This window comes from Lipotes vexillifer, unplaced genomic scaffold, assembly GCF_000442215.2.
Source record: "Lipotes vexillifer unplaced genomic scaffold, Lipotes_vexillifer_v1.1 scaffold965, whole genome shotgun sequence".
In the NCBI taxonomy this organism is placed as follows: domain Eukaryota; kingdom Metazoa; phylum Chordata; class Mammalia; order Artiodactyla; family Lipotidae; genus Lipotes; species Lipotes vexillifer.
Genome location: NW_006769686.1, coordinates 1,750,029 through 1,774,192, shown reverse-complemented (window position 1 = coordinate 1,774,192; position 24,164 = coordinate 1,750,029). Strand labels below are relative to the sequence as shown.

The 24,164-nt window shown below is 46.8% G+C and overlaps 1 protein-coding gene across 1 annotated transcript in view; it reads right to left on the bottom strand.

Moving 5' to 3' along the window:
* Window positions 1-23,247, bottom strand: part of CFAP65 (cilia and flagella associated protein 65) — a gene marked incomplete at its 5' end in the record, with an annotated part of 42,152 nt that extends 18,905 nt beyond the window's left edge. The window contains 14 exons of the mRNA XM_007445854.1: window positions 412-636; window positions 1,206-1,451; window positions 2,864-3,001; window positions 5,198-5,557; window positions 5,779-5,979; window positions 6,437-6,702; window positions 7,055-7,277; window positions 7,762-7,907; window positions 8,176-8,375; window positions 8,564-8,730; window positions 9,211-9,313; window positions 20,805-20,989; window positions 22,576-22,780; window positions 23,156-23,247. Of these exons, the coding sequence (XP_007445916.1) occupies window positions 412-636; window positions 1,206-1,451; window positions 2,864-3,001; window positions 5,198-5,557; window positions 5,779-5,979; window positions 6,437-6,702; window positions 7,055-7,277; window positions 7,762-7,907; window positions 8,176-8,375; window positions 8,564-8,730; window positions 9,211-9,313; window positions 20,805-20,989; window positions 22,576-22,780; window positions 23,156-23,247 (2,757 nt within the window). The remainder of the gene's footprint in view (window positions 1-411; window positions 637-1,205; window positions 1,452-2,863; window positions 3,002-5,197; window positions 5,558-5,778; window positions 5,980-6,436; window positions 6,703-7,054; window positions 7,278-7,761; window positions 7,908-8,175; window positions 8,376-8,563; window positions 8,731-9,210; window positions 9,314-20,804; window positions 20,990-22,575; window positions 22,781-23,155) is intronic.
* Window positions 23,248-24,164: the final 917 nt, after the last annotated feature.

The window sequence follows — 24,164 nt, the reverse complement described above, 5'->3', positions numbered from 1 at the left end:
CCCAGGGACCCGCCACTTTAAAGTCCGCGAGCCCTCTTCCTCACTCCTTAAAGGTAGCCACCCATTTGTCTCCACACCATCTTCCGGTGATCTCTCCACTGTGGGGACCAGCGATGGAGAGTGGACTCGTTTCTGGGCACCGACATCAGAAACCCTTCTTCAAGTCCCAGGTTTGCACCTCCTAATTCACAGTCTCAGTAAATGGCCATCTTTCCCCTCTAAGTCTCAATTCTTCTTTGTAAAATGGGGGTGTGGTAACAATCACACTGACCCATAAGGCTGGAAGAAATGACTGTGGATTGAATGGGAGGGTAAGCCTGCCCCCTGATAGGCATGAGTAAGAGATGCTGGTGAAGGTGAGGATGACGGGCCCCTTCCCTCTGGCCCTCGGCAGTGTGGCAGGGCACTCACAAGGCTCTCATTGGGCTGGATAATCCCCCTGGTGGGCTGCACGGCCAGCATCTTCCGGTGCTGCTGGGAGATCCTCCACTCAAATTCCCGAGGTAGACGCGAGGGGTTTTGGAAGGTGAAGAGGCTGGTGGAGGAGCAACCCACCCAGGTGGGCTTGAAGAAGACGCTTTTACAGGAGTCCAGCTTCAGCTGCAGCGGCTCCTCCCGGCTCTGCATGGTTACCTCCTGGGGCCAGTGAAGGGAGGACAGTGCCCTGACATCACCCTGCAGCCCTGGCTCCCCCAAAAGTCACGGGCGGGCAGCTTTTCCCCCTCGGAGAGGGCAGCAAAAGGCCCTCCACCAGCCTGCGCATGGGCAGCTTCTGTCAAAGGCAGAGTATGTAGTGACTGACCCAGGAGATAAGGAAAAGAACTCAGGGACTGAAAGAGGATGTACAGACCATTGCATGGGCCAGACATGGGTCCAACACCCTGGACCCTTTCCCTGCCCTGGCCCCAAACACCCTTCTACCACCTGCAGATATGAGTCTTGGGTTGCCCCCAGTCCTTCCTTGGGGACCTCTGTACCCCTTTTCTTGTCCCGACCCCATAAGGTGGACAGGCAGGTCCTGAGGATATCTGTTCCCAGATGTGGCCGAGGGGTCCTCTCCCTGCCGTGCCACTTCCTGGAGGAGGAATAGCCCCTGAGCTACTTTAGGGGAGCTTTAGAGGCCAGTCCCAGAATGTGGCTTTGAAAAGGGAAGCCTCAGACTATGGCCCCCTCCCGAGGATCCAGTCCTTACCCCTGCCTCCTACCTTGAGATACTGGGGGCAGAAATTGAACTGCAAGTAGAAAACATGCTGCTTCCAGGAGGTGCCCTTGGGGTAGGTAGAGATGAGGAAGATCTGGTGGGCCCCAGGGGGCACGAGGCCCGAGCTGGGCCGTAGGGAGACGTCCGAGCTGCTTCTGGGGGCCAGGTTGAAGGTCAGCAGCATCGAGCCTGTGTTGGTCAGGAGCAGGCTGCGGTAGGAGGGTTCACTGGGGGGCACTGCAGGAAATAGCTGGGGTGTGAGAGGAGAGGGACCCATGCTCATCCCCGCCGCACACACACACTCAGGGAAGTCTGCGTGGGCTTGGGTGGAGCCATCTCTCAGGAGATCCACGATGCCTCTACACAACCCAGTAAGTGCCCCGGGGGCGGGGAATGGAGGAACACAGCTTGGCACCAAAAAATGCTTCTGTCCTCCAGAGACCTCCAGGCAGAGAGATGGGGTGGCCCCAGGAACAGGCTCCGGGAAACTCAGGCCCCTGAGACCCCCCACCCCAAGTTTCTTCCATCTTAGGGCGCCCTCAAATCATCCTTTGGAGAACCCAGTTTCCAAGATCTTGGTCCAGAAGCTCTGGGGGTAAGCAGCCCCTTCTAGATGATTCTCATGCTGGTAACTGAGAGGAACCCCACTCTGGGAAAGGGAAAGCCCCAGCAATCCCAGCTTCCAAACATTCCTTAAGCATTTAGGGTGTGGCCAGCACCAGGCAAAGAGCTGGGCCGGGTACCAAAACACAAGGCTGAAATCGCTGCCCTGGGTGCCCCATCCAGCTGGGGCGATGAGCACCGTGCGTGAGGCAGTGGGGGTAGGGGGCAACATGGGCCCAGAATCTGCTGGATTTTAGTAAAGGCCACAAACTGCTGCGAGGAACTGGCCGAGGGAAAGGGGTGGGGGTCAGGGTCAGCGAGGGGGCCCCTGTGCCATCAGGAGGGCTTTGGGAAGGGGTGCCCTTGAGCAGAAATATAACTAGTGGGGGGGCAAGATCACCCCAAGCACATTGTCCAAAAGTGGCACCTTTCTAGCAACATGAGGCGTGGGGAAGTGCAGACGGATGAAAAGACTCTGACGGTGGGAATGGAAGCTGGGAAGAGGCATCAAAGGAGAAGCCAGGATTAGAACTTGGCCGCCTGGCTCTAGAATCTATGTTTCTCAGCCTTGTGGCATCCTGGGGCTCAGGTCAGACGGGGCCTCCAAGGGCCCTTCTGAGAGACCTGGGAATGATGACTCCCTGAGGATGGGGTTAAACCGAGGGGCGGGCTCTGCGACCCCTCCAGAGCTGGATGATCCCCACGGGCAGGGGCTCATGACGTGGGTGGTCATATCCCTAGCAGGCACTCAGTAAACACAGCGAACGGAGGAGCTGGAGAATTTTAAACCTGAGTGAGAGGACCGCGGAGTATTTCAGATGGGGCGGGCCGGAGCCATACGTCTAAGCCCCAGCCTCTTCCCGGTCCCCGTGCTGCGGTCCAGGAGAGAGTCCTTGATGGGCGCAGAGTCCCAGGGGCTGGCAGTGGGGAGGTTGGGACGGCCAGGGAGGGTGCTCGACATGTTTCTGAGGCCATCAGAGACAGGAGAGGGATCTGCAGGCCACGGCAGAAGCCAGGATCCCCTGTTCCACCTCCCACCACTGCTGGGGCCACGCTCACCTTGGGGGCATCCAGGGTATACTGAGGGATGTGGTGCTCCAAGCCAGCACAATAGCTGTGGCCTCGTGCCCGGAGCCTCAGGCACCAGGAAGGGCACACAGTGCAGTCCTCTTCGATATTGTTGTAGCTCCGCAGGACCTGCAGGAGGGCCGGACCCATGGATAGGCTGAGTCCTGTTTCTGACCCTGTGGGGCACCCCAGCTTGCCTGCCCTGTACTGCAGGAGCCCTACATGCGGCCCAGCGGGAGGGGTCCTCTGGGAAGACAGCGCAGAGAACAGCAGTCATAGCAGCCCCTCCCACTGTGCGCCAGGCCCTGCCCTGAGCACTCAGCACTGAGCACTCCGCAAACGTGCTCTTTGATCCTCCCAGCCAGACGAGGGTGGGGCTGGGATGTGAAAGCAGCATTCATCCTGCAGGAATGTGCCCAGAGAGCACTGGCCAACAGAAATATAATGCAAGCCACAGGTGTGAGCCGCAAACGTCATTTTAAATGTTCTACTCCCAGCAATCCCACTACTGGGCATATACCCTGAGAAAACCATAATTCAAAAAGAGACATGTACCACAATGTTCACTGCAGCTCTATTTACAACAGCTAGGACATGGAAGCAACCTAAGTGTCCATCAGCAGATGAGTGGATAAAGAAGACGTGGCACATATATACAATGGAATATTACTCAGCCATAAAAAGAAACAAAATTGAGTTATTTGTAGTGAGGTGGATAGACCTAGAGTCTGTCATACACAGTGAAGTAAGTCAGAAAGAGAAAAACAAATACCGTATGGTAACACATATATATGGAATATTTTTAAAAAATTGTTCTGAAGAACCTAGGGGCAGGACAGGAATAAAGACGCAGATGTAGAGAATGGACTTGAGGACACGGGGAGGGGGAAGGGTAAGCTGGGACAAAGTGAGAGAGTGGCATGGACATATATGTACTCCCAAATGTAAAACAGATAGCTAGTGGGAAGCAGCCGCACAGGGATATCAGCTCGGTGCTTTGTGACCACCTAGAGGGGTGGGATAGGGCGGGTGGAAGGGAGAGGCAAGAGGGAGGAGATATGGGGATATACGTATACATATAGCTGATTCACTTTGTTATACAGCAGAAACACACCATTGTAAAGCAATTATACTCCAATAAAGATGTTAAAAGATAAATAAATAAAAAGTAAATGTTCTAGTAGCCACATCAACAAGGTGAAACGCACAAAATTTATTCAACAATACATTTTATTTAACCCAGTTCATCAAAATCTTTTCATTTCAACGTATAATCGATATATAAGTGATGCAGGAGGCATTTTGCATTTTCTTTTGTGCTAAGTCTTAGAAATCAGTGTGTCTCCTCCCTTTACAGCATATCTGTTTGGACTAGACACAGTACAAGTACTCAGCAGCCACATATGGCTGGTGATTGGCATATCGGACAGCACAGGGTTATAGCCTGTAGCCTAAAAGTCTGACAGGCTGAGCAAAGCCAGGTGTCCACAGCCTTATTCCTACAAACTTCCGAGTCCGGCCACTGCCAAGATATTAGAACAGAGACAACTAAAGACTCAGCTTTGGAAAAACTTCTCAGGAGTATGGATATGCTCCCAAGTTTATAGATGAAAAGACCAGGGTTCAGAGGCATTAAGGGACGTGCCCAAGGTCACAGAGCTGGTAAGGGACTCTGACCTTGACTGCACAGCTCTCCTCTTCCCTGGGCCCCAGCACCCAGCCACTGGGAGAGAACAGCAGGGTGGGTAGAGCAGAGAAAGGAGGGAAAGGGCAGGATGGACTGGAGATGAGGTGGGAGCTACACGTCTGGGGCTAAGAGACGTGGCTGGGACAGCCTGGTCAAGGGAAGTTGGACTAGAAGCCCCTCCCTACAGGCACCTAATCACCAGGTGCCCCTGACTCCGCCCCCCAGGCCCTAGTTCCTGCCCACAGCTCTTTTAGAGGGACCACTTCCTACTTCAAGGATTAGAGGGAGGCCAGGAGCCACCCCGCCACACCAGCCAGGAGCCCCAGGAAACTATGTGCACCAAAATTTTCCAAAGGGCTTGAGCCCCACTGAGTTCTTCCTCTGGAGGGGGTGGGAGGCACATGTGAGTGAGACATAATCAGCTGGATCAAGAAGCCCCTCGGCCAAGGCAGGCCATGAGCCTGGGAAAAGACAGACCGCTAAGGCTGCAGTCCAGCCAAGGAGACAAGAAGAGGGAGCAGAGCCTGGTACGGAGAGGATGGATCCTACATCACCCCGTCACCCACTCTGACCCCATACCCTGCTGTTCAGGCTCCAGGGCAGAGAACCCACCTTCCCCCTCTCATCTGCCCACACACCTTATAGACAGCAAAGGCTTCAAGCTCCACGGCGTACAGGCAGTTGGGGTGAGGCGGCTGGAAGTGCAAGCGCATGGCTGTGGACTTGAGAGGGGGCACATCGCAGGGGTTTGGAGTCACCCAGAAGGGGCAATCAGCCCTGCGTGTCCAGGCCACAGTGATCTTGCCTTTGGTGTAGTTCATCAGGCACAGGGGGACAGGGTTGGGGTCCTTGGGCCTGGGGCAGGCACCAAAATCCACCTCGACAGGCTCAATGCTGACGGGCGGGGGAAAGATGGCCATGTCGTTGGTGCCGTCGACGAAGTACTCGGTCATGGGGGGGATAAGGGGATACTGTGGGGCCGGTATGTCCTCCAGGTCCTGTGTGGGGAGAGCCGGTTGCCGGGGGCCATTCCTCCTGCCGCTGCCCCTCATCTGCATGCTCCTTTCTGGAAAAGGCTACAAGAGCTCCACACACGTCACCCCTGACTACTAAGGGTACCCACAGGGCTATGGAGCACAGGACTGCCCAAGAATTGAGAAGGGGGCATGAACCTGGGGAGGGTAGATGGCCCCCGGGGCCCCAGAGGGGTCCATCGAACCTCAGTGGGAATCATCAGGGCACCATTCTTATCCTGCTCCAGCTTCTGCTCCCTCAGCATGATGCCCAGGATGTCAGGCGGGTAGAGCGTCAGGCCCCGCACCAGGTGTGTGCGGTACCAAGCGAGGTGCTGAGGCCTGAGGATGGCTGGCTTGGTGCTGTCCGAGTGGCACGTCCCAATCAGGTCGAGGAACAGTGGGTCCTGCGACATTTGTCTGTGTGAGGCTAGATTTGAGCCTCCACTTGCCACCTTGGCCAGAGACCAGCTGGTCAGGGCACAGTTTGTACCACCTTGTCCAGGGGCCTGGGTTGGGGTCGTCACTTCAAGGCTCTCTGCTCTGCACATGCTGCATGGGGCGAGGTCCAGTCCCCACTACACCAGCCCATTAGCAGCATCAGAAGCAAAGTCCTTGGCCTGGCAGCAGTCACAGCAAGACTGGCCTACCCACCCGGCTCGGAGCGAGCGTTCACATGCCCCTGGCCAAACTCTGGCTCCAAAAGCCAGGCTGGGGCTCTGGAGGTGATGATCCAGGCAGACATCCCTGGAAGTTCCAGAATACAGGGGACTGAATACCAATCACTGTCTTCATTACTAGGACTCGGATTGGCCCCTCCAGCTTCCCGGGGAGCCCCTCCTCACGCCCTCCCCCATAGCTCACCTGGTGGTGGATGAAACAGGCCACCCTCCGAAAGTAGATGATGGGGTGAGTGGGCTGGAAGGCACAGTGCAGGGTCACGCGGGCCTTGCCCACCAGGGTCCCAAAGGCAGGTCTGATGCTGAAGACGCTCTCCTGACAGTCGATGTCAAACTGGAAGTGGGCCGTGCAGTCTGACTTGTTCTCAATCCACAGGGACTGCTCAGAGCGCTTCCCGAGGTTGACCCAGCTGAAGTCGACACAGTAGAACTGCAGGGACACGTCAGGACCTGGGCCGAAGAGATGGGGGCTCTGTGAGTGGGCCCTGCCACCTGAGTGGGGCTGGGTTATCAGCCTCCCTGAGGCTATGTCAGAGGGTACCACTGATGGGAGGTGGTGCTGCCTGGAGACAGAAGGTTGGGTTGGAAAGGCCTGAGCGGACCACCAGGTCACCAGGGGTGAGCATGGGAACAATATCTCCAGGTGTCTTCAACTGGTTCCTCACTGATTCCACCAGGGGGCAGCAGACACCCAGGCTGAGGGCAAGGAGGCCCTGGGCGACTAGGAGCGGGCATTTGCCAATCCTAAGCATGGGTTGCTCCTGTCTCCAGAGGGAGTACAGTGACCTGGGACTGCCAGTACCTCTACAGAAACCAACGACTTTGAGCAGGGTTTGGGAGGCACAGCCAGAGGGCATGACAGACAAGTAGTCCATAGTCCTGACGTCCAAGGTCTCAGGGTGGAAGAACACTGACACGCATTTCTTCTCTCCCGGGGGCACGATGCCATGGGCCGTGGGGCACGAGAAGGCCTCGTCTTTGGCCAGCATGTGTGGGGCCACTTCGATCCTGAAGGGGGCGCTCACCTACGGGGCCAGGTGGGGACAGGAGGTGGTCAGGTCACAGGGTGGCTCGTCTGTTATTACCAAGTTGCCCAGCTGAGGGCGTGAGGGCAGCTGAAGCCCCACCTGTGCCTCAGTCATCAGCTTTGACCGTGGAGCAAGGTTGCCTCTGCCGGGAGGAAGGAAGGGGCCGAGCCGTGTGCCCTACACTGGGACCACCCAGAGGGGGCACCTTTTCCTTTTCCCAAAGGTACCACAAAGGCTGGCTGTGGTCCTGGCATCAGGACACCTTAGGACTGCTCTTGGAGTTGCTCTGGGGGGGGGTTGAGGGATACCCCAGCCCAGCCCCCAGCTGAGAGGAGAGTGGGACCCCTTTTGACATGAGTGTATCAGCAGACATGGGTACGTGAGGTTGCGACATTCTGTACAGGGGCTGAGTATTAGTTGCACCTGGCCCTGTGGTCCCTGAGTCCTGCCCCCACTCCCCCTGCATGCGCAGGATGCATACCACCGATGGGTTATACAGCTTGATCTGCCTCTCAGCGGTGCAGCCCACGGCAACAGAGCCAAAGTGCAGCACCTTCTGGATGCCCTCGGCATCCTGGTCCTCCGGGCGTTTCTGCTTCATGCTCACCAGCAGCTGGGCGCGTTTGGCTGGGCAGAGAGGGGGGAGTCTTGGGGAGAAATCCGCCAGGGCCTCTGGGGCCCCAGCTGAACAGCCCTTCAAAGAAGATGGGGGTCCCCAGGGAAACACTGGTCTGCGACACCGAGGAAGACAAAGAAAAGGCAAAGCCTGCAGGGCTCAGGGGAGGGCAGTAGGCTGGAGGAGGTCCCATGGAGGCCAGGCCAGGGCGGGGAGTGGGGGAGGGGGCACACTGCGGCTTTGATCCCCAGAGAGGACGGGTGAGAGGTCGGGCCTCACCCACAGCCTGCAGCTGGATGCTGCTCTTCTGCTTGCTTCCCTCCCCGTACCAGCACGTGGCCTGAACATCAGAGATGATAGCCGTAAGGGGCTGAAAGGTCACCGTGATCCGGCAGGCCTGGCCTGGCTCCAGCAGCCCCGTGGTCGGCAACATCTGGAATGGGCTGGGGGACTCCCAGGTGAAGAAGGTGGGCAGGTCCCTGGAGGGGGAGGGCAGGTTAGAGCCACTGGGCTCACTGACCGCTGCCCCTGCTTTAGAAAGGCCGGGATGCCCCCTTTACTCCCCCTATCCCCTTCCACCATCACACAGGCCAGTCTCTCCTGCTCCCAGGAACCCTCCTCACAGTTCTCACTCTTCCCACCTCTGAGACTCAGCCACGGCCCTCACCCCACATTGTCCAGACAGAACCAGGCCTCGGCCATGTCCCCGATGGCGCACATGGGCAACTGCAGGGACGGTGGGCAGATCAGATTGTGGCAGGGCAGGGTGGCTCTCAGGTCCACACAGAACGTCCCCTCTGCTTTCTCAAACCACAGCTGGTCCACGCACTCCTTCTGCAGTGTGGGGGCAGGGAGGCAGAGGCCCTGGCTGATCAGTGGTACCCGGGTGGTACTCAAGGACCACTCACCCGACCCCAGCCCTTGGCCATCCCCTCAACACAACTGCTGAGGGCTGGGCTGGGCCATGGCCCTCCATCTCAGTCTCTGAAGAGAGGGTCAGTTACTTGTGTTCCAGCACCATCTTGGTCTCAGAGATGTAGGGCTTCTTTTGTGAGGAACAAAGTATTTGGGGAAACATTTTGAGAGCAGGAAGAGCCCAAGGAATATAGGGCTTTCTGATGGCCAACACAGTAGCACAGCCTTTCTCCCCAGCAACATCCAACTGGGAAGCCCCCTCTATCTAATGAGTTTTGGCTCCAGCTGGTGGGATGTGGGTGTGGTGGGAGAGCTCCTCGCTGCTCTGCCCTACATCTTGCTCTGAGGTCCCTGTGCCTGTGTCCCTCCCTGCCCTCCGCTCACCATGGCAGACCTTACCTCCTCCAGGGGCCGGAAGATGATTGGGAGTGAGAGGGTTATGCCTGGGCTCAGGAAGATGGGCTGGGGGATGACCGTGAAGAAGAATTTGGTCTTGGGGGGCCTGTGGGAAGGAGGCAGAGGATAAGCACTTCAGGATCAGAAAACTAGGAGAGGCAGAAAGATTAGGGAAGATTCTGGAAAGCCGAGCAGACTTGAGTCTGTGGGACCATGGAAGGAGAAACACAGGTGTTCTGTCATAGGAGGAACTGTCTCCCTCATCCTACCACTTCTCTTGCAGACCTTCACTCCCAGATGTCAGAGCACTGAATGAAAAGATACAGGGCCAAGGGAGCAGCACTTGTACCTCAGATGCACATGGTGGTCAGTGGGGTCTGGGATGGGGAAGGTTGCCCTGATTTAACCAAATCCCTGAGCATTTAGCTGGGGGAAACCAAAGCTGAGAACAGAGGTGCGAGGGATGCATTTCCAAGCAGAGATCTCAGCACAGCTGTAGAGTTCCAGAGTGGGTCAAAACTATAGATTCTGCAGACTTCAAAAATACTAATAGGGGACTTCCCTGGTGGTTAAGAACCTGCCTGCCATTGCAGGGGACACAAGTTCGAGGCTGGTCTGGGAAGATCCCACATGCCATGGAGCAACTAAGCCCATGTGCCACAACTACGCGCCTGCACTCTAGAGCCCGTAAGCCACAACTACTGAGCCCGTGTGCCACAACTACTGAAGCCCGCGCACCTACAGCCTGTGCTCTGCAACAAAAGAAGCCATGAGAAGCACGCGCACCGCAACCAAGAGTAGCCCCCGCTCACCCCAACTACAGAAAGCCCACGCACAGCAACGAAGACCCAATGCAGCCAAAAATAAATAAATAAATAAATTTATTTATTTATTTTAAAAAATATGTTAATAAGAGGCCAATATTATCAAAAAATTTATAGCAATAAGTTCAGATAAAATAAACATATTCCTAGGAATGTATAATTGACCAAAACTGACTCAAGAATTATACATTTTATGGCCACCCTTTCTAAAAGTATCCAAAAAATTGAATAAATAGTCAAAAATCTTCCCACAAAGAAAACACCAGGCCAGATGGCTTCCCAGCAAGTAGTACCAAGCATCTGATAATCCTTGTCTTCTCTTCCCAACAGCAGAAAACAAGGAAACCCTCCCCACCATATTCTATGAATCCATCATAACGTTGTTATCAAAACCTGACAGTTATGAGAAGAAAGGAAAATTACAGGCTAATATCACCCATAAACAAAATATTGGCAAAAAGAATTTAGCAATCTGTATAAAAAGAATACTCAATCATGACCAAGTTGGGCTTATTCTAGGAATACACAGTTGGTGTAACATTAAAAAATCAGTTAATGTAATTCACCGTATTAACAAATTAAGAGAGAAAAAAATCAAATGATCATCTCAATAAAGAAAAATATTAAACTTCAACATATGTTTATGACAAAACCTCTCAGCAACCTAGAAATAGAAGGGAACTTCCTTAACCTGATAAAGTCTAAAAAAAAAAAGAAAGAAAAAAACTACAGGAACCATCCAAATTAATGGTGAAACACTGGAATCTTTCATGCTGAGATCATGAACAAAACAATGATGCCTTCTATAACAGCTTCTGATCAGCACTTTCCTTTTCAACAGTGCAGTAAGGAAAGACAAAGAAAGAAAGGAGATAGGGTTGGAAAGGAAGGAAAAATCCCATTTTCATATAAGATATGAATGTGTATGTGGAAAAAAGGAATTAATAAATACATTATTAGAGTTAATGAGAGAACTTACCAAGGTTTCTGGGCACAAGATTATGGACAAAACATCCATATTTTTAAAAAATGCCTTTCTATAAAGCCAGCAACAAGCAGAAAATGAAACAACTTTAAAAGATATCATACTCAGCATCATCAAAAATATAAAACACTTAGGGATAAATCTAACTAAAGATGTATAAGACATCTACAGAGAAAAATTTACATTTTATTGAGAGACATGAAAGAAGACCTAAAGAAATATAAAGATAAACCATGAGTCATGAAAGATAAAAATTGTCATGAAAGACTCAGTTTGTAATGACATCAAGTCTCCCCAAATTAATCTATAGTTTCAACTAAATCCCAATCAAAATCTCAAAAAGTAGTTTACGTGTATGTGTGATAAGCTGATTTGAAGACATATATGAAAGTTCAACAGCCCAAGGATAGCCAAGACAATCCTGAAGTTGGAAGACTTACACTACAAGATATTCAAGATTTATTATAAGCTCTAATAATTAATTCAGGATGATATTTGTTGGCCCAGGGAAAGACAAATAGAGCAAGGGAACAAAACAGAGTTCAGAAATGGATCCATACATATATGGAAAATTGATATACATCAGTGGTGGGGGAGATCATCAGGGAAGGTATGAACTTTTCAATAAATGGTGTTGGGACAACTGGACATCTGGTTGAGGAAAAAAAATGTCATTGGATCCCTACTTGAAACCATTCACAAAAATCAATTCCATATAGATAAAAGACAAATATTAAAGGCAAAATTATAAGTCTTTAGAAGATACTATAAGAGAATATCTTCATGGCCTAGGTAAGGGTAGAGAAGAACTTCTTAAACAAGATACAAAAATGCCTCAACCATAAAAGAAAAAAATGGGTACATTTGATTCCTTTGAAATTAAGAACTTCTTTTCTTCAAAAGACATGATAGAGTAAAAGACAAGTCACAAAGTGGGAGAAGATATTCACAACACAGAACTGACAAAGGATTAGTATCCTCAATAAGAATTTCTATTTAAAAAAGGCATTATAAGGGCAGACAGCAGAAGCAAGAAGGACCACAATCTTGCAGCCTGTGGAACAAAAACCATATTCACAGAAAGATAGACAAGATGAAAAGGCAGAGGGCTATGTACCAGATGAAGGAACAAAATAAAACCCCAGAAAAACAACTAAATGAAGTGGATATAGGCAACCTTCCAGAAAAAGAATTCAGAACGATAGTGAAGATGATCCAGGACCTCAAAAAAAGAACGGAGGCAAAGATCGAGAAGATGCAAGAAATGTTTAAAAAAGACCTAGAAGAATTAAAGAACAAACAAACAGAGATGAACAACACAATAACTGAAATGAAAAATACACTAGAAGGAATCAATGGCAGAATAACTGAGGCAGAAGAACGGATAAGTGACCTGGAAGACAGAATGGTGGAATTCACTGCTGCGGAACAGAATAAAGAAAAAAGAATGAAAAGAAATGAAGACAGCCTGAGACCTCTGGGACAATATTAAATGCAACAACACTTGCATTATAGGGGTCCTAGAAGGAGAAGAGAGAGAGAAAGGACCTGAGAAAATATTTGAAGAGGTTACAGTCAAAAACTTTCCTAACATGGTAAAGGAAATAGCCACCCAAGTCCAGGAAGCGCAGAGAGTCCCATACGGGATAAACCCAAGGAGAAACACTCTGAGACACATAGTAATCAAACTGGCAGAAATTAAAGACAAAGACAAAGTATTGAAAGTAGCAAGGGAAAAACGACAAATAACATACAAGGGAACTCCCATAAGGTTAACGGCTGATTTCTCAGCAGAAACACTGCAAGCCAGAAGGGAGTGGCATGATATACTTAAAGTGATGAAAGGAAAGAACCTACAACCAAGAGTACTCTAGCTGGCAAGGATCTCACCCAGATTTGATGGAGAAATCAAAAGCTTTACAGACAAGCAAAAGCTAAGAGAATTCAGCACCACCAAACCAGCTCTACAAAAAAGGCTAAAGGAACTTCTCTAAGTGGGAAACACAAGAAAAGAACCTAAAAAAAATAAAAACCCAAAACAATTAAGAAAATGGTCATAGAAACATACATATTGATAATTACCTTAAACGTGAATGGATTAAATACTCCAACCAAAAGACACAGGCTTGCTGAATGGATACAAAAACAAGACCCATACATATGCTGTCTACACGAGACCCACTTCAGACCTAGGGACACATACAGACTGAAAGTGAGGGGATGGAAAAAGATATTCCATGCAAATGGAAATCAAAAGAAAGCTGGAGTAGCAATACTCATATCAGATAAAATAGACTTTAAAATAAAGAATGTTACAAGAGACAAGGAAGGACACTACATAATGATCAAGGGATCAATCCAAGAAGAAGATATAACAATTATAAATATATATGCACCCAACATAGGAGCATCTCAATACATAAGGCAACTGCTAACAGCTATAAAAGAGGAAATCGACAGTAACAAAATAATAGTGGGGGACTTTAACACCTTACACCAATGGACAGATCATCCAAAATGAAAATAAATAAGGAAACAGAAGCTTTACATGACACAATAGACCAGATAGATTTAACTGATATTTATAGGACATTCCACCCAAAAACAGCAGATTACACTTTCTTCTCAAGTGCGCACGAAACATTCTCCAGGATAAATCACATCTTGGGTCACAAATCAAGCCTCAGTAAATTTAAGAAAATTGAAATTGTATCAAGTATCTTTTCTGACCACAACGCTATGAGATTAGAAATCAATTATAGGGAAAAAAGTGTAAAAAACACAAACACATGGAGGCTAAACAATACGTTACTAAATAACCAAAAGATCACTGAAGAAATCAAAGAGGAAATCAAAAAATACCTAGAGACAAATGACAATGAAAACACGATGATCCAAAACCTATGGGATGCAGCAAAAGCATTTCTAAGAGGGAAGTTTATAGCTATACAAGCCTACCTCAAGAAACAAGAAAAATCTCAAATAAACAATCTAATCTTACACCTAAAGGAACTAGAGAAAGAAGAACAAACAAAACCCAAAGTTAGCAGAAGGAAAGAAATCATAAAGATCAGAGCAGATATAAATGAAATAGAAAGAAAGAAAACAATAGCCAAGATCAATAAAACTAAAAGCTGGCTCTTTGAGAAGATAAACAAAGTTGATAAAACATTAGCCAGACTCATCAAGAAAAAGAGGGAGAGGACTCAAATCAATAAAATTAGAAATGAAAAAGGAGAAGTTACGACACCGCAGAAATATAGAGCATCCTAAGAGACTACAACAAGCAACTCTTTGCCAATAAAATGGACACCCTGGAAGAAATGGACAAGTTCTTAGAAAGGTATAACCTTCCAAGACTGAACCAGGAAGAAATAGAAAATATGAACAGACCAATCACAAGTAATGAAATTGAAACTGTGATTAAAAATCTTCCAACAAACAAAAGTCCAGGACCAGATGGCTTCACAGGTGAATTCTATCAAACATTTAGAGAAGAGCTAACACCCATCCTTCTCAAACTCTTCCAAAAAATTGCAGAGGAAGGAACACTCCCAAACTCATTCTATGAGGCCACCATCACCCTGATACCAAAACCAGACAAAGATACTACAAAAAAAGAAAATTACAGACCAATATCACTGATGAATATAGATGCAAAAATCCTCAACAAAATACTAGCAAACAGAATCCAACAACACATTAAAAGGATCATACACCATGATCAAGTGGGATTTATCCCAGGGATGCAAGGATTCTTCAATATATGCAAATCAATCAATGTGATACACCATATTAACAAATTGAAGAATAAAAACCATATGATCATCTCAATAGATGCAGAAAAAGCTTTTGACAAAATTCAACACCCATTTATGATAAAAACTCTCCAGAAAGTGGGCATAGAGGGAACCTACTTCAACATAATAAAGGCCATATATGACAAACCCACAGCAAACATCATTCTCAATGGTGAAAAACTGAAAGCATTTCCTCTAAGATCAGGAATAAGACAAGTATGTCCACTTTCACCACTATTACTCAACATAGTCTTGGAAGTCCTAGCCACAGAAATCAGAGAAGAAAAAGAAATAAAATGAATAAAAAATGGAAAAGAAGAAGTAAAACTGTCACTGTTTGCAGATGACATGATACTACACATAGAGAATCCTAAAGATGCTACCAGAAAACTACTAGAGCTAATCAATGAATTTGGTAAAGTTGCAGGATACAAAATTAATGCACAGAAATATCTTGCATTCCTATATACTAATGATGAAAAATCTGAAAGAGAAATTAAGGAAACACTCCCATTTATCACTGCAACAAAAAGAAAAAAATACCTAGGAATAGGGGCTTCCCTGGTGGCACAGTGGTTGAGAGTCCGCCTGCCGATGCAGGGGATACGGGTTCATGCCCCGGTCTGGGAAGATCCCACATGCCGCAGAGCGGCTGGGCCCGTGAGCCATGGCTGCTGAGCCTGTGCGTCCGGAGCCTGTGCTCCGCAACGGGAGAGGCCACAGCAGTGAGAGGCCCGCGTACCACAAAAAACAAAACAAACAAACAAACAAAAAAAACCTAGGAATAAACCTACCTAGGGAGACGAAAGACTTGTATGCAGAAAACTATAAGACACTGATGAAAGAAATTAAAGATGATACCAACAGATGGAGAGATATACCATGTTCTTGGATTGGAAGAATCAATATTGTGAAAATGACTATACTACCCAAAGCAATCTACAGATTCAATGCAATCCCTATCAAATTACCAATGGCATTTTTTACGGAACTAGAACAAAAAATCTTAAAATTTGTATGGAGACACAAAAGACCCCGAATAGCCAAAGCAGTCTTGAGGGAAAAAAACGGAGCTGGAGGAATTAGACTCCCTGACTTCAGACTATACTACAAAGCTACAGTAATCAAGACAATATGGTACTGTCACAAAAACAAAAACATAGATCAAAGGAACAAGATAGAAAGCTCAGAAATAAACCCACGCACCTATGGTCAACTAATCTATGACAAAGGAGGCAAGGATATACAATGGAGAAAAGACAGTCTCTTCAATAAGTGGTGCTGGGAAAACTGGAGAGCTACATGTAAAAGAATGAAATTAGAACACTCCCTAACACCAAACACAAAAATAAACTCAAAATGGATTAGAGACCTAAATGTAAGACTGGACACTATAAAACTCTTAGAGGAAAACATAGGAAGAACTCTCTTTGACATAAAACACAGCAACATCTTTTTTGATCCACCTCCTAGAGTAATGGAAATAAAAACAAAAATAAACAAGTGGGACCTAATGAAACTTCAAAGTTTTGCACATAAACAAGACAAAAAGACAACCCTCAGAATGGGAGAAAATATTTGCAAACGAATCAACAGACAAACGATTAATCTCCAAAATATATAAACAGCTCATGCAGCTCAATATTAAAAAAACAAACAACCTAATCCAAAAATGGGCAGAAGACCTAAATAGACATTTCTCCAAAGAAGACATACAGATGGCCAAGATGCACATGAAAAGCTCCCCAACATCACTAATTATTAGAGAAGTGCAAATCAAAACTACAGTGAGGTATCAGCTCACACCAGTTAGAATGGGCATCATCAGAAAATCTACAAACAACAAATGCTGGAGAGGGTGTGGAGAAAAGGGAACCCTCTTGCACTGTTGGTGGGAATGTAAATTGATACAGCCACTATGGAGAACCGTATGGAAGTTCCTTAAAAATCTACAAATAGAATTACCATACGACCCAGCAATCCCACTACTGGGCATATACCCTGAGAAAACCATAAATCAAAAAGAGTCATGTACCAAAATGTTCATTGCAGCTCTATTTACAATAGCCAGGACATGGAAGCAACCTAAGTGTCCATGAACAGATGAATGGATAAAGAAGATGTGGCACATATATACAATGGAATATTACTCAGCCATAAAAAGGAATGAAATTGGGTCATTCGTTGAGACGTGGATGGATCTAGAGAATGTCATACAGAGTGAAGTAAGTCAGAAAGAGAAAAACAAATATCGTATACTAATGCATATATGTGGAACCTAGAAAAATGGTACAGATGAACCGGTTTGCAGGGCAGAAGTTGAGACACAGATGTCGAGAACAAACATATGGACACCAAGGGGGGAAAGCCGTGGGGAAGGTGGGGATGGTGGTGTGCTGAATTGGGCAATTGGGATTGACATGTATACACTGATGTGTATAAAATTGATGACTAATAAGAACCTTCTGTATAAAAAAATAAATAAAATTAAATTTTAAAAAAAGGAAAAGAATCTAGCACAGCAAAGGAAACCATAAACAAAATGAAAAAACAACCCACAGAATGGGAGAAAATATTTGCAAATGAACTGACCGACAAGGGATTAATCTTCCAAATATACAAAAGGCTCATGCAGCTCAATATTGAAAAAGCAAACACCCAATCAAAAAATGGGCAGAAGATCTAAAAAGACATTTCCCCAAAGAAGACATACAGATGGCCAAGAGGCGCATGAAAAGATGCTCAACATCACTAGTTATTAGAGAAATGCAAATCAAAACTACAATGAGGTATCACCTCACACCAGTTGGAATGGCCATCATCAAAAAATCTGCAAACAATACATGCTGGGGAGGTTGTGGAGAAAAGGGAACCTTCCTGTACTGTTGGTGGGAATGTAAATTCGTACAACCATTATGGAGAACAGTATGGAGTTTCCTTCAACAACTAAAAATAGAGCTGCCGTATGATCCAGCAATCCCACTCCTGGGCATATATCTGGAGGAAACCATAATGCAAAAAGATACATACACCCCAATGTTCATTGCAGCACTATTTACAATAGCCAGGACATGGAAGCAACCTAAATGTCCATTGACAGAGAAATGGATAAAGAAGATGTGGTACACATATATACAATGGAATATTACTCAGCCATAAAAAAGAACGAAATAACGCCATTTGCAGCAACATGAATGGACCTAGAGATTGTCATACGAGTGAAGTAAGTCAGACAGAAAAAGACAAATATCATACGATAGCGCTTATATGTGGAATCTAAAAAAATGGTACAAATGAACTTACTTACAAAATAGAAATAGAGTCACAGGTGCAAAAAACAAACATGGAGGGAAGGGGTAGGGATAAACTGGGAGATTGGGATTGACATATACACACTACTATATATAAAACAGTTACCTAAGCAGGACCTACTGGGAACTTAAATTTAAAACAAAGTTATTACAAGATAATGCCTATAATTCCCTGTACTCTGCAATATACCTTTGTTGCTTATCTACTTTAAACTTAGTAGTTTGTTTTTCTTAATCCCATGTCCCTATCTTGCCCCTCCCCACTTCCCTCTCCCCACTGGTAACCACTGGTTTGTTTTCTATATCTGTGAGTTTGTTTCTATTTTGCTATATACATTCATTTGTCTTATTTTTTAGATTGCACATATAAGTGATATCACACAGCATTTGTCTTTCTCTGTCTGACTTATTTCGCTAAGCATTATATTCTCTAGGTCCATCCATGTTGCTGCAAATGGCAGAATTTCATTCTTTTTTTCTGGCTGAGTAATATCCCATTGTGGTATATATTGATATATACTCATTTGTCTGCTGATGGATGCTTGGGTTGGCTATTGCTATGAACATTGGGATGCATATATCTTTTCCAATTAGTGTTTTTGTTTTTTCTGGACATAAACCCAGGAGTGGAATTGCTGAATCATATGGTGGTTTTTTTTCGTTTTTTGAGGAACCTCCACACTGTTTTCCATGATGACTGACCAATTTACATTCCCACCAACAGTGTACAAGTGTTCCCTTTTCTCCACATCCTCACCAACATTTGTTATTTGTAGACTTTTGATGAGAGCCATTTTGACAGGTGTGAGGTGTTATCTCATTGTCGTTTTGATTTGCATTTCTCTAATAATTAGTGATCTTGAGCATCTTTTCATGTGCCTGTTAGCTATATGTATGTCTTCTTTGTAGATTGTCTTTTGTCTTTTTTCTTTTAATTTTTATTGGAGTATAGTTGATTTACAATGTTGTGTTAGTTTCTGCTGTACAGCAAAGTGAATCGGTTGTACATACACATATATCTGCTCTTTTTTAGATTCTTTTCCCATATAGGTCATTACAGAGAATTGAGTAGAGTTCCCTGTGCTATACAGTAGGTCCTGCTTAGGTATCTATTTTATATATAGTAGTGTGTATATGTCAATACCAATCTCCCAATTTATCCCTCCCCCTCTTATCCCCTGGCAACCATATATCTTGTAATAGCTTTTAAGGGAGTATAATCTAAAAAAATACTGGATCACCATGCTACACATCTGAAACTAATATAATATTGTAAATCCACTATATTTCAATATTTTTAAAAAATGAACAAAGATAATGTATTAGAAAAATGGGCACAGACTTAAACATGTATTTCACAAATGAAATGGCCAACAACATTTGAAAAGACACTCAGCTGTATTAGTAATCAGAGAAATGCAAATTAAACCCACAACAAATTACCATTATTGGCAAAAATTTTAAATCTTGACATTATCAATTGTTGATAAAGACACAGAGGAATGGGAATGCTCATATGTGGCTTGTGGGAATATAAATGGATACAAGTCCTTTGGGAAAGATGAGAGTTTGGCAAACATGTACAAAAATCTACAAAAAGCAAACATGTTCTAAGTCACAGCAACTGTACTCCTATGTATCTACCCTAGAAAAACTCTTAAACTTGTGCAATAGGAGACCTACACAGTCCCAAAATGGAAACAACCCAAAAGTCCCTTAACAGAAGAATGGGTGAATAGGTAGAAGCATACATTGGACTACTATACTGCGATGAAAAAGGATGAACTATATCTGCATGTGGATGAGTCTTACGAACATAATTGAGCAAAATAAAAGTGTAACGGGGCCTTCCCTGGTGGCACAGTGGTTGAGAGTCCGCCTGCCGATGCAGGGGACACGGGTTCGTGCCCCGGCCCGGGAAGACCCCACATACCGCAGAGCAGCTGGGCCCATGAGCCATGGCCGCTGAGCCTGCACGTCCAGAGCCTGTGCTCCGCAACAGTGAGAGGCCTGCGTACCGCAAAAAAAAAAAAAAGTGTAACAAAATATACCATGTTATCCCGCTTATATAAAGTTCATAAGAAGGAAAAATTAAACTATAACATTTAGGGATACAAACATAAGTGGTAAAACCTTTTGAGAAAAACAAGAAAATCATTATCATGAAAGACAAGGTATTGGTTGCCTTTATGGGTAGGGAAGGTGTTCCAATGCAGGGGACACATAGTGGGAGAAGGTGAGCTTCAGACACTGTTAGTATTCCATTATTTAATCTGGTCACAATTATTCAACAATTATTCAAATTGTACTCTCAACAATTATTCAAGCTGTACATGTTTTATATATTCTTCTGGTTTTATATGACATTTTAAAGCACTTTTTTTTTTTTTTTGCGGTACACGGGCCTCTCACTGTTGTGGCCTCTCCCGTTGCGGAGCACAGGCTCTGGACGCGCAGGCTCAGCGGCCATGGCTCATGGGCCCAGCTGCTCCGCAGCATGTAGGATCTTCCCGGACTGGGGCACGAACCCGTGTCCCCTGCATCGGCAGGCGGACCCTCAACCACTGCGCCACCAGGGAAGCCCTTATACGACATTTTAAAAGTGTGTTTTTTAAGAGTGGCTGCTTTGGGGGCTTGAAGGCTCAGGGGCTTAGTCTCTGATCCCTCATACTGGTACCTGTACTTTATCTTCTGGATTTTCAAGGATAGATTTTTCAGAACCAGGTTCTTGGTGATCTCCTTCCCCAACTCCCAGCCTTTCCACTGAAGCTCCTCAGCCACCTCAATGCCCCAGATGACCCTCTTCTTCACTTTGTCCTGCTTCTTTGGGAAGCACTTCTGAGTATCCATGGAATTGGCAGGCTGTCTGGTCGGCAGGGAGAAAGGGGAGAAGCAAGTGGGATAGGATTCAAAGACCCAGAGAATGGGCAAAGACCTCCCCACCTCCAGAAAGTAATGAATCACACCACTCTTCACTCCTGGGGGACAGTCTGGAGAGAGAAGGTGAGGGGCGGGTAGGCGAGTCAGATATTACCTCTTCTGAGGTCACTGGAATGGTTTTCCAACTACATTCCCAGAGACCCTGCCCCTGAAGCCTTCCCTGGCCACCGCACCAGCCATTCCACCTGGCACACTCAGCAGCCTTAGCTTGCCTGTTGTGCTCCTCAGTGTGCCCTCAGACCCCGGCCTGTTCAGTTGCTGCCTCCTCCTCCTCTGCCTGCCATCCTACCCCTTCGCTACAGAAGCCTCTCCTAGTTGGAACGGTCTATCCCCGGCACTTTTCCAGAGCACAGGGATACACCACCATTCCCTCTTCCAAGTATTGTTTTTATGTCATTACATAACATAAGGATATATTTATCTATTCGACAGATATTTGTTGACTACCTATGATGCACTGGACATTGTACTAGGTGCCAGGACTATAATAGTGAACAGGACTGGCAAATCCCTTCTTTCTTAGAACTATATCTTAGTTTCAATATTTATAGAGTGTCGGATGGCATGATCTGCCCGTGGAGGAAAGGTGACTTGGGTGAGCAAGGATCATTTATTATAAATATCAATTGGTGCATCAGTTAGGGTCCAACCAGGAAAACAGAAGCCACTCCGGGTGTTTAAAATAAGGAATTTAATGCACAACCAGGGGATAGTGAAGTAACCCCAAAGTTAACAACATCAAGAAGCTGCCACCACACCTAGGTTAGGGGAAGTGGTGGGGTTCTCAGAGCCCAGAGGCCTGTCTGGTGGGGACTGGAGTCACAGGGAGATGCAGCTGCTGATGGAGACACTGTCAAAAGCAGAGAGGGAAGAAGATAAATAGCCTGGCTTCTCCCTTCTTCCCAACTTCCAATCTCCTGCCAGCTCAGAGCAGAGCGGGGAAGGGCAGTGAGTGAATCTGTGAGCAAACTGGGCCAGGATGGCACAGAGGGAGGGGTGAGATGACCCCTGGTCCACAGAGAGGCAAATGCAACCACCATCACATCTAAGGAGACACGAGAATTCACAAATGATACAGACACATGCTGCACAAATGCAGTCAGACCCCATAGTTACATCCCTAGACAAGCACCCCCTACCCTGGTCCTGCGCTATCACAGAGAGAGACCCCCGAGAGCTGCGAGAAGTAAACAACATCCATCCACTGGACAAACACAAAGCCCTAGGGCTCAAGACCAGAAGAGCTTTTTGAAGGAAGAGAGAACTACTGGCTACTCTATCAGCCCCCAACTCACATCTCCCCAGCGTTCTCCCGCCTCCACCATCACGCTCACAGCTGCCACCACTCCAGTTAGCATAGGGCTCAGTGTATGTAGGGTCTAGTACTGGAGTTTAGACAGGAGAGTGGGGTCGTCTCAGATTCCTACCCCTGCTGCCCTGCTGCCCATCTACCCTGCTTGGCCCTGCCCCACCCACTCCACCCGCCCCGCACGTGTCCTCCCACAGGCACTAGCATTGCTGCTGCTGTAGGCACTCATGGCCACGCTGCTGCCAGTGATGGTGGGAAAGGCCATTGTGCTGGCACTCAGGCATGATCCGGAGTTCATGGTGTAGTCCCCGCTGTCCTCATGAGGAGGCTTAGGGCTGCCCTGATGAGCATCCGGTGCCTGGAACACAAGTCCAAAGGAAGCTCTCTGGCTAAGACAGGAGTTCCTGCCAGTTGGGAGCTAGGAAGAGACCAGAGGAGAGGCAGGAGGGGCATGAAAAAGAGAGGTCAATGAAGAAGCCTCACCACGGCCATCATTTTCATGGAGGGGTGTCTGCTTCCTAGCTCTGGCGACAGGTGTGAGGCAGCATCATGAGGAACAAGACTGGATGCAAGATCCAGGGCTTTGCCTGGGAGCCTAGGGACTCACCATTCAGGAAAGGCCATTTGGAAAAGGGAACTGGGGATGAGGCCCAGGCAGCCCTGCTCTCCAAGGCCACACTTGGCGTTTCTCAGCAAGCCCCCAGTGAGTGCTCCTGAAGCATATGCATTACCTTTACTTGGCTTTTACTCTCTACTTGTTTCCTCTGAACGTGGCTTGCCTCCTGTGGGAAAAGGAATGAGTCAGAGAAGAAGCAAGTGAGACTGGAGGATTCTTGGGCTTCTGGGTTTCCTCTATCAGTACACAACGTGTAGTCCAGGTTTAAATGAAGCATTCACTAAAATAATGACTCAGTCCAAAGATTAATGAATCAACCTCTAAAACAGAGGGATCCACTGATAGACTGCGGCTGGAAGTTATATGCAAATACATGCAGACGTTATAGACAAATTGTATGCAAAATGTCATGGGTTTGGGCATGTGCTCTTTTCCAGGGAGAGTGTCCACAGCTTTCACCAAATGCTCAAAAGGGTGCTTGGCCCTGCTCTAGGGGACACAGAAGTGTCCCAAACTGGCTCTGGCTCCCTCTCAAATCCCCCTTCCTTTAGCAGGCTTCCTTCAGCACATATACCCAGGTATGGCTACTATATTGGACAGTATCAATGTAATCCTTTTTTGAACATGTATACATTTTTAAGACTACTCAGTATCCTAGCCCACCTCTTTGAATAGCAAATCTCAAAAATAATAACAACTTCTAAGAACATTTACTAAGAACTTATCATGTGCCAAGTGGTGTTGTAAGTCCTTCACATATATTTTAATTCTTACAACAATTTATGATTAGATGGAATTGTCTTTTATTTGGCCTAAAATTATCTCTTTTCAAGTCTGGGGTTCAGCTCCCTTTTACAACATATTATGCTTTAGTAAACAATTTCATGGTCGCCCTTTAGAAAGTTCCACGTTTCCATCAGACACTCTCCCGTCCCCTCCCCACCACCCATTCAGAACAAAAGATTCTGTTGATGCACTTTTTCCTAATTGGCATTATGTCCAAACCCTCTGGAGGGGATTTTCTTCCATTCACTCGTTCATTCATTCACAAAGCATTTACTGAGTGCCTGCTATGTACCAGTGCTAGGCACGGGACAGGACAGGCAAGGCTCCTACCTTCGGTTGTGAAGTGAACGTTCAGATGGAATCAAAGAAATGCAAGCTGGGGAGAT